Source organism: Contarinia nasturtii, unplaced genomic scaffold, assembly GCF_009176525.2.
Source record: "Contarinia nasturtii isolate CC-2019 unplaced genomic scaffold, AAFC_CNas_1.1 Cnas_scaffold_2934, whole genome shotgun sequence".
Classification (NCBI taxonomy): Eukaryota; Metazoa; Arthropoda; class Insecta; order Diptera; family Cecidomyiidae; genus Contarinia; species Contarinia nasturtii.
This window is the reverse complement of record NW_022200251.1, coordinates 226,496-243,540: the sequence shown is the minus strand read 5'-3', so window position 1 is coordinate 243,540 and position 17,045 is coordinate 226,496. Positions and strand designations below refer to the sequence as shown.

The 17,045-nt window shown below is 33.5% G+C and overlaps 2 protein-coding genes across 4 annotated transcripts; one reads left to right on the top strand and one right to left on the bottom strand.

Annotated features, from left to right (window-relative positions):
- Positions 1–552: 552 nt before the first annotated feature.
- Positions 553–5,736, bottom strand: LOC116349607 (cyclin-H). Of its 3 annotated transcripts, none has more exons than XM_031781132.1 (5): positions 5,716–5,736; positions 2,193–2,325; positions 1,662–1,858; positions 1,048–1,590; positions 553–871 (listed from the first exon to the last, which is right to left on the bottom strand). In XM_031781132.1, the coding sequence occupies exons 2-5, from the start codon at positions 2,313–2,315 to the stop codon at positions 739–741; spliced, it is 996 nt and encodes a 331-aa protein (XP_031636992.1). In that variant the 5' UTR covers positions 2,316–2,325; positions 5,716–5,736; the 3' UTR covers positions 553–738. The 3 variants fall into 3 exon arrangements, with proteins under 3 accessions (XP_031636992.1, XP_031636991.1, XP_031636990.1); XM_031781131.1 differs by lacking the exon at positions 5,716–5,736 and adding an exon at positions 2,817–2,838; XM_031781130.1 differs by lacking the exon at positions 5,716–5,736 and adding an exon at positions 2,454–2,613.
- On the top strand, positions 4,430–13,657 carry LOC116349605 (serine-rich adhesin for platelets). The gene is made up of 13 exons (XM_031781129.1): positions 4,430–5,071; positions 5,800–5,935; positions 6,101–6,497; positions 6,569–6,739; positions 6,849–7,081; positions 7,176–7,306; positions 7,390–7,484; positions 7,577–8,380; positions 8,469–9,043; positions 9,344–10,066; positions 10,170–10,714; positions 10,975–11,248; positions 11,316–13,657. The coding sequence occupies exons 1-13, from the start codon at positions 4,919–4,921 to the stop codon at positions 11,501–11,503; spliced, it is 4,425 nt and encodes a 1,474-aa protein (XP_031636989.1). The 5' UTR covers positions 4,430–4,918; the 3' UTR covers positions 11,504–13,657.
- The last annotated feature ends 3,388 nt before the right edge of the window (positions 13,658–17,045 follow it).

The window sequence follows — 17,045 nt, the reverse complement described above, 5'->3', positions numbered from 1 at the left end:
ATAAGAAACAAAACGAAGAAATTATTAAAGATATTTTTATTCGAAATTTTAACTTTTATATTTCGGTTTTTATGACCATGCATTTTGGGTCTTGGTGGTGTGTGAAAGGCAGGAGTGGGAAAGGACCAATTTACACTATATCAAATTGAATATTTCAACATTTTAAAACTCCTTTCTGCACTCCACTCTACTATTCATAATAATAAAAGGAAAAACGTCCAAAATTGTTGCCAAATTTTTTAGAGTACAAATCGATCCTTTCGAGTTCCGACATTTTCAAATTTCCGTTTAATTTTTGATGATCTTTTTTGCTCAATATTTTTGGTGATGAGGATGTAATGCACTTTCAAAATGAAGAGCAAAAATAGGTCTTGACTCGGAAAATTAGCATCCTTACAAAATGTGGAGACACTCCGTTCGGATCATATAATTTTGCTTGAAGTAAGTATAAGTTGTACACTCATCTAGAACCGACCAAGGTAAACCAACAAAATGTTGATGACAGCACTCTTGATTCCATTATTTGCTTCATCAGAATAAATAAAGTAAGTATTTTTCATTTAATATATTTCTTTAATTACAAATCCGTTTTAATTCTAATTTAACAATAAAAAAAATGCACGCTAACATGAGTGGAATGATAGAATGCGCTCCAAAAAAAATTCAACGAATCAGATTCTGAGAATGATTAAGCATATTCAGCTTTTAAACGTAAGTGTAACCAAATTCAAGGATCCTTCAAGGATCTAGGCTGATCATAGATTCGTTGGCCAAACTGGTCCGATCCACCATTGAAAATGAGCTTGTGTCAAGAGCGACGTCTAGATCGTCTTCATCCTCCAGCATCATTCGTCGCATTCGAATTTTGTATCTAAAATGTGTAATCAAGACATTGTTTAGTGCATATGAAAGAACCTCGTGCTTGGCAACCAAATATTTACACTGTCACTTGTATACAACAACAATAACGGTTAAAGTTGTATGTTTGACAGTGAATGTTGGCGACCGAGCTCTTCATAAATTGAAATAAAACCGTAATCAACTAACTCTTCACTGTCTGGATTATTTTCTTGATTTCGGCATTTCTCTAATTTTTTTTCGATTCGTTTGAATTCCTCCTTTTCGGGTATAGCAACTTTTGTAACCATTAAACGTATATTACGCACAGCTCCAATTAATGTATCTAATTTTTCTTGGCAACCGCCAAACAACGATTGAGTAACGTAACTATCAAGATTTTCTTGTTCTTTGCTGGCGGCACGCAGTACAGCAGCCAGTGCAATTTGCGATGGTGCATAGAGAAGACAGGCTTCCGTGAAGAATGATCTCTCCAGAAAGTCATCAATAACATTTCGCAATCGATCCGGATTCAGCAATGAGCCTCTGGTTTTAATGTCAATCAAGAAACCTTCAACTGGCCGATATGGATTGTGTATGGTGAGGTAGTAGTTCAGTCGTTGCATCAACAATAATTCATTTGATAAAATAATATCCATTGCTTTCACACGATCACCTCTGATATTGCCAACGAATTGTCCAATTGACACATTGAACTCTTCCGTTTTGCATGCCAGGTAAACACAAGTGGCCCTATGACCAAGAAGAAGAAAAAAAAATTAAATTCGCTCGAAAAATTGTGATTTTTCGAATGTGTCTCTTACAAAATTTCTTTAGGATGATAGTCCATCGCCGAATTGTACAAATAAAATCGTTTGAAATAATGGAACGCAGTTCCAACCACACATTTTGGCATCGGTGGCTCGAATCGCCGGCAAAATTCTTTCAAATTGTATTCATAATTACGTAATAGTTTTTGCTCTTCCTCGTAGGATAGAAAGAATGCTCTCTGTTGTTCAGGCTAAAATCAAAGATACAAATGTCAATATCAGTTTTTGATATTCTACTGAAATATTTTCGCATCATTGAAATATATCATTTGGCTATAGTGTACCGGCTATTTTTATGAGAATGAAAGAAGAGGATAGCGTAAAGAGAGGCAAAATTTCGTTTTCAATTGATTTTAGACGAATTTGATGGTGACTTGAATATTCAAATCATCGCCTCTCTTTCACTCTCATATAAACTATAGTAGACAATATTCAGCTCTGATTTTTTTCAGCTGATCAAAAATATCTCTCACTCAATTGTCGGTGCATTTTATGTAAATGTAACAAAAATCGAAAATATTTTACATTTAAATTCAAACGTTCGTTGTATCTCTGTTGATATTCTTGGTTATGTTTTCGCCGAAGTTCTTGGATTTGTTCTTCACTGTGAAAAGTCCAAAAATGACGTTGTGAACTGGTTGGAAACATTCTTTTTATTCTATATCAGCGAAGAAAAAAATAACTCGATTATTTTCGCAATTCAATCAATTTTTTATTTTTTTCGTTTAATTCGATCACAAAATCTTTTGGCACATTTGTTATGACAACATCTGAATTTATGAGCACCTTACTACTAACTAATCAACACAAATCGGTAAACAACAATGCAATGACATTTCAATTGTATGCGTTCCAGTACACTCAACGAGGGAGTACCCATTAAATGCTCGTTTTAGTAATAAAGTTCGATGTATGAGAATTTATGATTTTTTTGTACAATTTACTTATAAATTTTATACTCATTTTAAAGAAGAGTGTCAAAAATGTCTGAATACGCAGGGCAAATTTCATAAAACCATTACCCAGGTAATATTCAACGACATAAATTGTTGTATTTTGTTTTTAGCTATTTCAAATGAAATTGACTACCAGATTTTTGAGCCGCAAAATTAACCCCCCAAATAAATATACAACAAAAAAAAATCATACAAATCTAAAAATAATTATTTAGCCAAGCTATTCTGCTTTGCCGTGATTTCCTCCCGCTCAATTGTTTTTGAATTTGACACATGACTCCCTGCTCAGCACATTGCTAAAAAACGCCTATTTTTCGAATACGACATTTCGAACAATTTCGAACAATTTCGAACTGGAATGACATGGATCATTTTGTCATTTTTAGAACACACCGTTTTCGTAATATTTGAATGCATCTACAAATGTATAGTTTGACATGAAACCCACCCATGCCATGCAAATTGAATATCGCTATTGGCAATTATTTTATCATTTCAATGTTTAATATCATCAAAATGTATGATTTCATGGTTCATTTGGATTTTGTTTTTTTTTCTATTTGAATCGTGAGTAGAATTTCGACGAAATATTTTTTTAACAAATTCTCTCAATTATATACCTTGTGTATACTCAAAGGAGGGAACGTTTTTTGAATGATTCCCTCAACATTTAATAAATTCTTTTTCCAAATCAAATGACACAAACATGTGAATTTGATTTTTAAAAAATTTGGAGGCAAGATTGAATCGTTTATTTTTGATTTAGGCTTTCCTTTATTTTGCATTGCATATCGACTGTGAGAAATAATTTTGTTTTTTTGTGACAATTTTCGAATGATATTTTAAATTTCAATCAATTTTTATGTATTTGCCGTCATTTTTGTTGTCATTCATGACAAAGATGCTCCAATTTCAGATTGTTTGATTTATTTTTATATTTTGTTTTTGTTACGCAGTCTTTTTAAGACTATAATTCAAAAAAGACTGATGACGTTATGCAAACTATAGTTGTATGATTTTGAATTAAAAAAGCACAAATTCAGCTAGCATGGAATCAAATAAAAGAATTTTTATTGCGCAGAACTTATATTGGAATTTAAAAAAAGGTTGTTACCCATATTCAAATTTTTACTAATTCAATTTAATTTCATTGTAATTTCGATCTATTTCCAAATTTGAAAACGGTTGAATGGTTGAAGAGAAAAAAATTTAAAACGAAAAGTGATTTAAATGTGATGGAATCATTTTAAATGTTCTTTGTTTGATGACGAATAAAGAGATATTTCCATTTCAAAAGTATCATTATTTAAATTGAAACGAATGAAAAACCAAAATCCTTTCATCAAACGAACGAATCGAATGAAATTTGTGTGTATAGTTTTTTGTGCGCCAACACATACATTCGCATTGAATGAATCCATTTCGAAATAATAAGGTTTAGAACAGAAATGCTGAAGTGTGGCCGAAAACTGCATTCAATATCAAACGTCTCTAAATAACAAACAGTTGAATGGGCGCGTTACTCACATCATTAGCTATTACATTTGAATTATAAAAGTGAGTTTGCGTCACAAATGGTATTTTATTATTGAAAGTGATTATAATTCATGGTGTACAATTTAAAATGTATATCATTTCGTGATGTAAGTGATTTTCAATTAAAAAACGTTTCATTCATTTCATTCAATATATTCGCGGTAATGTGCGGTTTCAATATTGTGCGCTCTGTCAGCGGTGGCGTTCACATTTAGTACATTTCGATGCGGTTTGACATTTCGAAAAACGAATGAACGATGACACAAAGCAATATGGCGGAGCATAATACTAATTTTTTCTGAGTGTATGTGAATTAGTTGGCCATTAGCCGCCATTATGGCTTTTTGTAAACCACGCGATTTAACAAAAGTTTGTCAAACATTTTTTAATAATTGTGACTGAGTGAATGAAAAAATCATAATGGATAGCAATTAGGGAGATTTTAAATAATTTTGTAATGGTCCAAAACGACCGTTCTGCGGACCAGCAAATAAAAAATATTTTTTTTTTGAAAATCAGTCTTGTGTTTATAAAAAAAGAGATGAGAAGAAAGAACGAAAAGTGAGAAGAAAAAAAAAATCATCCAGCTACTACGACTTCGCAATTGATTTTCGCGTATATCCCTGTACGATACACACCACTGTTATACACAGGCAGCAGTAACAACAGCAGCAGCAACAGCAACAACAACAACAACAACAACAACAACAACTGTAGGAACATAATAAGAACGTAACCAAACCTAAAATACACACAAAAATGTCGAAATTATCGTTTCGGGCGAGGGCCCTCGATCCATCAAAACCATTAAATATTCATATTGCGGAAGAATTGCCGGATTTGACGGAATATTCGGCAATAAATCGCGCTGTTCCACAAATGCCAAGTGGCATGGAAAAGGAGGAAGAATCCGTAAGGCATTTTATTTTGTGAAAAATCGCAAAAATCATTCTCATTCTTTGTGTGAAAAACATACATTTTTGCGGTAGCCATCTTTGTTTGTTAGTGTTCTGTGTGCGTTTTAGTGTTTGGGAAAGAAATGAGGCGACGCCATCTTGTTTGAAATGGAACAATATAAGCAATCAAATACATGCATTTTTCGATACACAATTTTCATGTGCCCAATTTATGAAAATACAATTTTTATTACGAGTTTTATAATTTTCGCGGATTTTCGATGTGCGTTTTTTTTTTCTCAAAATTTTCAAATTATAATTGTGTTTATTATCTTCATTGATATCAGCGTATTCATAAAAACAAAAACAGAGTATATATCGCTTGTGTCAACACACTGACATATTCTTTGTTTGTATTTGTTTTTCCTACAATATTCCGTTCAAACACAAATGGCGCGAATTTTGATTTCCATTCAAACGATAACAAAACACACGAAAATGTCACAAATTCAATGCTTCGCTCATTTAATATTTATTTTACAATTATTTTTTTAGATAAACATTTTAAATATAATGAAATTCAGTGAATATTATTTAAATTAAATAGAAAACAACAACAAAAAACCCATATTAATCGAATTGTTTGTGGTTTTTATTTACCTATTTTTTTTTAAATGTTCGTTTGTGTGTGTGCGGCGTGCGTATTTGTTTTTGTTTTGCGGCTTCAACCATTTCGGTGTACAGGAACATCATTTACAGCGAGCAATATGCACCGGTTTAATAATCCCAACACCAGAAGTATTCGACATCGATCAGGAATTTTACGATCGAATTTATCCGGAAGATTTCAAAGTTTCCCGTCAACTGATACGTATGCAACGTGAGTTGAACCTTATCAAGTGTTATTGTTTTGCACAAATTGTGAAAAGAAAAAAAAAGTGTGAAAATGACGTTTAATTTCTTTTATATATATTTTTTTCGTTCGCTTTGTGACGTGCATTTGTGATTGATTTTGTTTTTCTTTTTTTCATTCGAAATGTTGTAGCACTTGGTATCGAACAAGATATACCTGATTATGACATGGATAGTGCTGATGAGGCCTGGATAAGTTCGCAAAATCGACGTTTTGATTTGTCACCGCTAAAATTTGAAGAGATGATGGACCGTTTAGAAAAAAGTTCCGGCCAAACGGTCGTTACTTTGAACGAAGCGAAAGCATTACTCAAACAAGATGATGAAATTAGTATAGCCGTTTACGATTATTGGTTGAACAAACGTCTCACCACACAACATCCATTGATACTAGCCATTAAGACGGAGAATCGAGCCGGTTCAGCGGTGAATAATCCATATATAGCATTTAGGAGGCGAACCGAAAAAATGCAAACGCGTAAAAATCGAAAGAACGACGAAACCTCATATGAGAAAATGCTTAAATTGAAGTGAGTGGACACATTGGCCGTAATTTTCTGCCGCATACAAATGTGCTAAACTGTTTTTTGTTCATTTTTAGGAGAAATCTTAGTCGGGCTGTGACGTTACTTGAGATGATCAAGCGGCGTGAAAAAACGAAGCGCGAACATGTTCATCTAGGTATTGAAATATTCGAAAAACGATATCAAGCTAGGGATTTCAATGGATACCTGCTAGCCGAATACACAAACAATGCAATGAAAAATTCGAGGTTCGCATCAATTTTATCAAAACACACGTTACACCATCGATACCAATCGATCCGAAACTGAAACAAAAACAAAAAAAAAACAAAATCTTCACTTTTCAATTCAATCTAGATCGGCTTTCGCACCATTATATGGGAATCAATATTCAGGGCAACAATCAAATCAATACTGGTCGAATTCGGGATCGCATTATGCATCAAGTGGGAATTCAACAGGTATGTCATCGTTACTTAATAAACATGGCAACAATGACATCGATGGACCACTTCATAATAACAATCGAAAAGAGAAACGGCAATACAAAAAACGGAAGCACAAAAACCAACGCGAAAAGCAAGCGTCTGGTAAGTTTTCTATTCAAATGATATGACACCCATTTCCAGTCGATTGTTTCGTTTTCATTGCGTTTTTTTTCTGTTTTAAATTTGTATTTTATAGGTTCTACCATCGAACATTTGGCATCATCCGATGAGGACGAGCCAATCATTAACCTTAATCATTTAGGACACGACACCGAAAACGAGGGACTATATCCATTTAGACGAAGTAGCTCAAGTCAATACCATAGGGTAAGATACAATAGCATATACAATGTGCAGACAGCACAAAATGAAACGGCGAAAAATCTAATGATTTGGATATTGTTTCTCAGCCTCTTATAAATGATCACGGTCATTGGCCATGGGAGACAAAAAGCGAAAATAGTGCTAAGTACCGGTTTACCTTAACATCAATCCGACATCCGAGGTATTTAATCGAAACCAAATGAAATTCCAAAACAAACAACAAATGTATAAACGATCGTCATCGATCTAATATTTAAATATTCCAATTTACAGAGTCAAATGTATCGGATTTGCTCGTCGACGACGTGGTCGAGGAGGTCGAATCGTTTTGGATCGGATCTCAACGAATATGGATGAATTTTGGGCAAATCTTGACTATACCATTTATTCTGGTAACACACAGCTCACCGCTAAAGAGATATGCCAACAGCATGAGCATAAAAAATTACAGCAAAAACAACAACAGCAAGACAGTATTGTCAATGATAAATCGCAAAGAATTGTCATCGATTTAGAGCCAACAAATACCCAAAAATCAACGTCATTATATTCGCAAGCCAGTGTTAGCAGTGATGATAAAATGGAAAATATTGTGATAAAAACAGAAGAAAAGACAACAGTGACAGTGAACGAATGTCTAGACACTACAGTGAATCGAACTAAAGGCAATAGCGCAAATGCGCTCATTGGCAAACATTTCGATGTTAAGCGAAATGATGTAAATACGACAACGACGACGACGACGATGGCGACGACGTTGGACGCAATTACAAATAGAAATAATGGAACTGTCAATATTATAAATACGGACAACAATAATAATAGTGGAAATAATAGCAACAGTAGCAAAAATAATAGTAATAGCTCTAGTAATACAAATAATCGCTTAAGCAACATAAATAATATGTTTAGACTGCCCTCAAATGCAAGCGCAGAATTACGAAGGCATTTCAATTTAGCACACTCATCGCCATTTGGATCGTCACCCTCATCCACGTCGGACAACATTGTTGACAATGCATTAGCAAATACGTCCACACACTTACAACAAAGTAATAATAGTTTAAGTAGCAAAGCGTAAGTATCGGCCCACATTTTAAAATGAACGATGTCGGCACGCCAAAGAAAAAAAAATAATCAAAATATTTCTATGTCTTTTCTTTAGTTTTATAAATCACATATCGGAAAGTGCGAACGATCTGTCTGAGTCTCTACAAGCGGACGATGAAAAAGCGGCCACAAATGAATTGTATTCCGAAATGTTTGGCGATTGGTTGCACTTTCGGCCAAAAACACCGGACGATGAGCTCGATATTTTTGGAACATTTGGAGAAGATTTTCCACAATTTTCCGAAAATGCATCACTATCTGTTGATATTCAACGAATCACCGAAGCCAATTGCGCAACAACCAGTTCACAAACAAATGGCACGGCTTTAACGTTATCGGCACAGCCCAGCACCAGTGACACAAGTGGAAAGTATTCACCAAAATTGATCTTCGATCAAAGTGCTGACAACACATTCAAAACAAATCCATTCTCATACGAATACCTGCAAGCAAACACACCGAAAATTGAAACGTATCCATTTGATTCGACATCATCGCCACGATACGATGATGAATCATCTGCGGATGAACTCAATCTGAGCGGTGACAGTCTACCTGGTCTAACATTAAGTCTGGGTGACAATGAAGCGAACGACAAAGCGATCGACACACTACTGGAAGAATGCAATGGTAAGTGGTTGAATATGGTTTTTTTCTTTAATGAAAATTTTATTATTTTAAGGGTTATTTTGAAACAAATACTGATCAATGTAAATGGTACGTAAAGATTTGATAGAAAATCACTTCGTTTCATCATAGATTTTGATTTTTTTTTGTTTGCTCATTTGCTGCGCTCATTGAATTATAAACATTAAATTCATTCATTCAAAACCGCCCTCAAAAATATATATATCAAATATTGAATACTATCACATGTTATCATATTTTTTCTTGTTCTCTAATGTTTTTGTATTGTAATTGAATTCACAGTGTTTGACTCTGTTGAAGATCTAAAATCAATAAATCCGAATGCGTTCTGGAATGGTTTATTGGATGAAAATGGATCGCTACTGGATGTCATAGATAATAAGAAGCAGCCGACCGATGGTGCGGCACCAGCAATGGCCTCAACAACGAACATCATCGATCGAAAGCCCATACGACGAAGATCGCATCCAAATCAACGAATTGGACATTCTGCGTTCAACATTGTGAATTTGCACGATGACGAAAGCTGCTTTGTAAAAAGTGATTCATCAAAGGATGGAGCACCAAAATTGGGCAGACTGCAAACATCCAACGATGCAACCGGTGCTATTTCAATTGGTGGTGATGGTTGCGGCGGTGAAGCATCCACATCGGTGAAGAAGGAACTGGATGGAATTGAGGTGGCCGAATCGAACGCAATGCCAAACAACACAATGGAAATTCAGATTAAAGACGAGCCAATCGATGAAACAAATACATCGAACGTAGACGAACAAAGTTTACATGTTCGACAACAAATTGTTCCTGTGATTAAGACTGAAATTGGAAACAATGTGCCAGTTGTTTCGAATGCTGCAATTCAACGGCCCATAACTATACAGCAAACCGCTCAGCTACAGCAGCAATCGCACCAACAAACTTTCGCCACAAATGATCAAACTTTGATATTGTCATCGAGACCAATTCGTCGACTGACAACGAACGGACCGGCCGATGGAAAATCCGGTAAGTACAATCGCTTCGAATCGCCCGCTTCAAACAAACATTTATCAATATTCTGATCGTTTCGTTTGCACGTTTCATTTTTTGTTCCTTTGGCGTCAATTAGGCATCCAACATTTGCTGATAAATCGAAAATTCCAAATGATAACGCCACGCACCATGGGCGACGATAAAGACGATGTTAAGCCAAAAATTATTGAAGGGGCCTATCTAAAGTTGCCGACCGATTTTAATGTTGTGTCATCGAATGCAATATCAACGATAAATGCATCGAACGCAACATCAAAACACAACTATAGTTTACCACCACAAGCAGCCTTCCATCAACCGATTACCCTAATTGGCCAACCGCAACAAAGTCAAAACAAAGTGATCATCAATCCGTCGCATCTGTCCACCAATTTGGCATTGGCCACACAATCAATGACCGATAAAATTACCATACCAACATCGAATATTAAATTGAATTTGGTGCCATCGTTGGCACAGGTAATGCAATCCCAAGGTAGTTTGGTGATCGATGCTAAAGGTGCCGTTGACATGAATCAAGCGTCACAACAACAAGGTGGAATGGACCAAACGGTGTCGGGTGCAACAACATCGACTGCATCGCAAAACGTTTCACAAATACATTATCAACAACAGCAAAAGGTGAATATTTCTTTTGATTTGGTAGTCATAGATTCTGGAATCGATGATTCTATCCAGTGTGTCTACTTGGAGAGTTTCGGTCAAAAACATCTAGAAAATCGAATGAAAATTGGAGGTCTTCACAAGTTGACAAATTGTATAGGGTTCTTTTAAAATCACAGAGGGGCAACCCTTGTACCCTGCTCAAAATCTATGATGCATAACTTAATTTGAAAATGAACTCAATTTCAACATTTTTTTTCTTTCATTTTAATTTTTAGATGGCGCAGAATATTGATCGAACACGCATCTTGTATACAAACATCAAGAATAATCGTGGCAGTGCACAGTTTTTGACACAAATAAATCCAAAAGTGGTCAATATCGTGAGCGGTGGTTCAGTTCAAGGACTTGTCAATAAAACAATACAACGGGTGGTGGTGTCATCAAGCCAATCACAAAATCAACAATTGGCAACGGCATTCCGACAATCGACAAATGCAAATGCAAATTCGGCTCAAGCAACAAACACATTGCTGGGAACAAATGCAGCGGGTAATATTTGTCGATTATTTATCGATTATTTCAAATTAATTCTTTTCTTTTGTGATTCTCCCCTTAGGTAATACATTGATCATAACAACAAGCACAGCGTCCGATGGATCTTCCATTATATTCAATGATATAAACACAACATCCACAAATGCAAACAGTATTAACACAAATAATAGCAATCAAACAATAAATTTGGGTAATTTAACGGAAAAATTGAATCACAACGATGGCAGTGCGACTAGCATAAACAGATGAGAAAATTTGGCCACAATTTATGTCCGACTTTTGGTTCGGCGCCAAATACACCACAAAAACAACAACAACAAAAATCTACACAATAAAACACACAAACATATTTATACTTGGTACATATAAACATTTAGGCAGTTTGTACGCAAAATGCGTGTTATAAAATGGTTGGAAGAGGGAGAGAGAAAGAGCGAACAAGAGATAAAATTGAACGAACGACCGAACGAACGATAGAAAAGAGTGCATTTTGAATTTTTAAAAACAAAATGAGAGGCTTGTATCATCTGAAGATCTCAAGATGATCGACAGCACACGTAATGAACGTAAAACTTTTACTGCAAACAAATAAAACCTAATGTTGAAATAACGAAAGAAACGAAGAAAAGAACCAGCCCAATGTACTAAGTAATTTAACATTTTATTTCTTAAAATGCAAGAAAAACAATTGGAAAAAAATTAAGTTTTATTTTGCAGTAGTAGATGAGGCCATATAAAGAAAAACCAATATGATCATTGAATGTGCGACACGGCACTTGTGATATTTGCATGTATAAAACCAAAATCGAAAATTTCATACCATTTGAAATATGCGTTTGTGTTATGTGTCCGAATAATAAATCGAATCGAGTGAATAAATTGTTTCGCAAATTTTATGAAAGTATCGTGGCAAGTTGCATACCGTTCATCATCTTTGTGTATGTGGAATCCAAAGATGGATTGGCAAATGAGATTCGCATTGAAACAAATAAGTTGCTTACCGTTGTACACTCTGTCATCCGGTTTTGTCGTCCGCTATTGTTGCTGCCTCTACAGTGAATCAACAAAACTCTCTCAAACACATACACACACTCACACACTCACTCTAATTAATCATTACCAGTTAGATTTCCTAATAATTCATACGAAAAACAAACATTCAATTGGATCTCACACGTACATGATCTGTTTTGTGATTTTGAACTGCAGAAAAAAGCTGTAGAATTCTAAAATTCAAATCGCCATCTTCCTCCTCATTTTATAAGCATACCATTTTCTTCTTACGAAGAATCTTCACACATACACACACACAAACGAACACGAACAGAAACAAAATGATGAACATTTTTTCTTCGGCACATTCAAATCACATTTATTTTTCTTTTTTTTTTCGTCCAATTATGTGTATTTCCTAAGCAATAATATGCGAGACAAAGACCAGCAATAGCAACAAACGAGCGACCGAACGAAATGAAAGCACTAGAAAACTAGATAAAAGCAGGAATATATGAAGAGATAGAGAAAGAATGTGTGTGACGTACAGAAAACAAATGATTAATTTAGCAAATATTAAATGGTTGAAGATTTGTATTTAAAAAAAATGAATTAAACAAACAAAAAAAAATCACAAAACAAAACTATAAAATATAATAAAAAAAAACAAAATCGAGAAAAAAAATCTGCTGCGCTATTTTTCTGTTCGCTTTAATGTTGCGTGTATTTGAAGCATAATTTTAAATGAACATACTGATTAAGAACAATCAAAAAAACTGAAATACAAAAAAAAACCTGGAAAATGAAATGAAAAGTAACAATGATAGAGAAAAACACAACAACAACAACACAAGTAGAAATGAACAAAATTCAATTGATAAGCGTAACAAGAAGAAAACTTAACAAACGTACACGTTTGTTTAAACACTTTTTTTCTTATTCTTAAGGTCATTTGTCTCAATCTCTTCTAAAACTGCAAAAAAAAAGTTTTTTTTTTTTTTTGAAAGAAACACAAAAACAAACAACAAAAAATGAATAGTCAGATTTATTTGTAAATTACAATCAATTTCAATCGAAGAAAAAAAATAAGAAAAAATTGTTGCCGTACATATGCCAATGATGGTCATCATCATTAGATTCCAATGGATCGATATGATCACATGGTTGACACAAGTGCAGTTTGCTATATACTCCAGAATCGCAACCATGGCCAGTTAATTCACTCGGATAGTGATCTTCATTGGTATATATACGACTACGTATATATAAATATATAGGTATTTTCTTTTTTGTATTGCTTCATGTAAATATTTTTTTTATAAAGATAGGTTTTAGAAATTTAGCATTGTAAGATGTATTAAGTTGAATATATTAAAAGATAATTAAATAATTGTGTATTTCATTCAGCTAGACCACTATTATTATTATTACTATTATTATTATCACTATTCATATGGATTTATATGATTATTTTTCGTTCGTTCGGTATACTTTTGTTTTGTATAAAAAAAAATTCGTTTCGTATATTCACTCATTCAGAACTGTTCATACAAAAGCATCACAAGCGAGCACATGTCGCAAGTACATACATTTTTTATTTGATTTTTTCTCTCAGAAAAAAGAAGAAGAAAATAAACATCTGGTTAAGAATTGTTGGCAAGTCTAATATGGACTCCATATTATGGAGGCTTCATTATCTCGCACTGAATTTCTTGGAGTTTGGAGACAAATTAGTCTCTGTTTCGTGTGTCGGATAGAGAAAGAAAGAGAGAGTAACCTTATTAAGGAAATCAATCGAAATTACACATACTAATCATGCCAGGATCACACACACACACACTTAATCATTTATAATTGCATTTTTTATATAAATCCACGAATTTCATATTATGTAAATTTTTGAGTAGATTAAAAAGAGAGAGAAAAAGAGAGAGAAAGATCAAGTGAGCAACCGTAATTTCGAATCTATAATCTCAGCCAAAGCCATTCCAACGAAACAAAATGTACGCGAAGAGTGGTCTCTTCCTACCCACACATATATACACTCCATATAAACACACACTCACACACACACAGAGAAAAAATAGTATAATAATGACGACATAAAATGACATCCTCTTTTTGCTATAAATAAATCCTACATTATTGATAACAAGAAATGATTGTACGTTAAATTAACGTTTAATTAAATTAACGTTTTATTAGCATTACGACAATTTACGAATGAAATGAAGAAAATTATATGCAAATCACTCACCTGAAAAATCAAATTAATTGTGATGATTACCACACACTTACATACATACACACAACACACACACACACACACATACACAATCACACATACATATAATTCGGATGTGTATTTTCTTGAGCTACAACTCTTTTTTTCGAATATATTATATTTATATAAAAAAAATCACACATACTTTATCAAATAGCAAGTGAAAATGAGATATAACTTTTTTCTTTGGTCCGGACATCGAATATAGGAAATAATGAGAACAAAAAAACAAGAAAATGTAATTACAATAACAACAACAAAAAGCCACACAATTTCAAAAATTGAATCGATGAGATTGAGTCTCAGCGGGAAAACTGTTCATATAATAATTGAAATCCGGAATAGAATATTGTAATGTGTTAATGTGCCGTATTTTATGTTGTGCTTAGTTTTTCCCCCACATAGTCTCAACGACTCAGTCTTGTCGATTCAATTGTCTATTTTTTAAAAATAAAAAAATTCTGTTCCGACAACCACAAACTGCTCTAATTTGACAAAACAAATAACATTTCATGAAATGAAAAAAAAACAAATTTTTATGCAACACTTTTATGTTAAATATTCTTCTCTCGAAATCCATAAGTTACGATGAAACTACGCTTATAGGAAATTAACAAACAAAAAAATGAAAATCTGAAAAAAAGAACAAATAAATATAAATTGATTGGAAATGAAAAGAAAATTGTATTTAGTTCTTAAGCAGTGAATTAAAATGCAAGAAAAAATGACAACAACAACAACACAGAGAGGGATAGCGAGAGAAAGAATGAAAGAAAGAGAAATGATGCAACCTATGCTTTGGGGTTGGAAGTAACATACATTAAATTTAATGAATATTATTATTAAAGAATGAAACACTACAAGCAAATGAAAAAAAAATTAATTCGAAATGGAAAATCAGCAAAAACAAGAAAAAAATGAAGAATTAAGACAAACAAAAATGAATGATTCAGTTTGTTAACTAGATTCAAAATAAATAATTTAAGACTTAATCACTAAGAAATTAAAAGCGAAAGCAAAATAAAAAATTCAAAAGTAACGATTATACTTGTTTTCTTCTTCTTAGTTCCACATATAGCATATAGAAAACACCCACACACCAAACGGTAGCATTGATATGGATATTTGGGGAATATGGTAGGCGAAACAAAAACATCCACTTAATTGATTAGTTGACATTTTCTATTTTAGTTTTTTCGATTGAAATTCGTGTTTTTATTAAATCGTTTCGATTGTGAAAAAAGTTTTTGAACTTCGCGAACAGACTTAAAATACCGTATTACAGAAGCAATTTGATGAAAGAGAAGAGAAGAAAAAAAATTACGTGACGTATCAATTTCACAACAATGAATTTATTTGCAGAACATTCAACTAATAAATTCCAAAGCAATCGCTGAAACCATTTGAACCCATTTTAGAGTAGTACGGTACTGCCTGCGCTCTGCATGAATAATTGTAAAAAAGGCATTATTTCCGCCGAATATGTTAATGGCAATTTTCGACGGATCAATCGGGGATGGTGTTGATGTATTATATATACAAAATCCGACCCAAATAAATTCAATTTGGAGCAAGAAAAATAAAACCAACAAAGAACTAACTTCATTCCCGTATTCTTGTGCGCACAATTATATGGAAACAATTTCGAAGGTTAAAATCCTCTGCCAATATAAAAAAAGGACAAACGCGGCACGTACCATCCATGAATGATTTAAACGTGTTTCATATGCATAGCTATGCTACAGTAAACACGATGACAATCGAAAAAGGTAAGAGAGAGAAATACATTAAAATTCGCCCGTTTTGTGCTCTTTTTGGGGTTTTTCTGTTACTCAATATCAATCAATACTATGAACATATTTTTTGTTTGCTTTTTTACTGGTACTGGTGATAAGACTCGAAATTTCACTATTGCCACGGTAAAATTCATTCTAACAGCATCTCACGTTCAAAAATCCATTGCAAATCTTTACAAAAACACATAATTTATACACACCATCCATGGCGAATTTTCCTCTTCATTCTTCTAAATATTGAGATACATAGCGCGTTTCATTTTTAATTAAACTTAAATCTCAATTGAGCACAACTTTTCTCTTTCCATTGAAAATTTTACTTTGTTATAAGACAAAAGATGCTAAATTACAATTAATTGCAGCCAATCATTTTCTATTGTGAAATAAGACAATGTTTAATCTTAATTACCGCGAGTTGTTGTTGTACATCTAGGATTATAGGCCAAATGAAAGGATTGGAAGTGTTAGATAAAAATGGCCAAAATTGAAAATTATGCGTGTATCAAAATTCGATATGAAAATTATCATTATTTTCTGCATTTGCAAAAGAGTTCATTCTATACTGCGAAGAAGAAAAAAAAATTCGTATTCTGAATGTATTATGTTGTGCGTTTAACAGACGATTGCATATGTTTGCCGCAATCATGCCTGTCGATTGATGCGATTTCGGACGAACGCAAAAATCATGTTCGTACTCATCGAGCGGCGCGCGTATGTA

Excerpts from the sequence above, each read along its gene's own strand:
- LOC116349605 (XM_031781129.1), top strand. The coding sequence starts at position 4,919 with ATGTCGAAATTATCGTTTCGGGCGAGGGCCCTCGATCCATCAAAACCA. Across the intron at positions 5,936-6,100 it reads TCAACTGATACGTATGCAAC|CACTTGGTATCGAACAAGAT; the intron begins GTGAGTTGAACC and ends GAAATGTTGTAG. Across the intron at positions 7,082-7,175 it reads ACGCGAAAAGCAAGCGTCTG|GTTCTACCATCGAACATTTG; the intron begins GTAAGTTTTCTA and ends TGTATTTTATAG.
- LOC116349607 (XM_031781132.1), bottom strand. The coding sequence starts at position 2,315 with ATGTTTCCAACCAGTTCACAACGTCATTTTTGGACTTTTCACAGTGAA. Across the intron at positions 1,591-1,661 it reads TATCATCCTAAAGAAATTTT|GGCCACTTGTGTTTACCTGG; the intron begins GTAAGAGACACA and ends TCTTGGTCATAG. Across the intron at positions 872-1,047 it reads AATAATCCAGACAGTGAAGA|ATACAAAATTCGAATGCGAC; the intron begins GTTAGTTGATTA and ends TACACATTTTAG.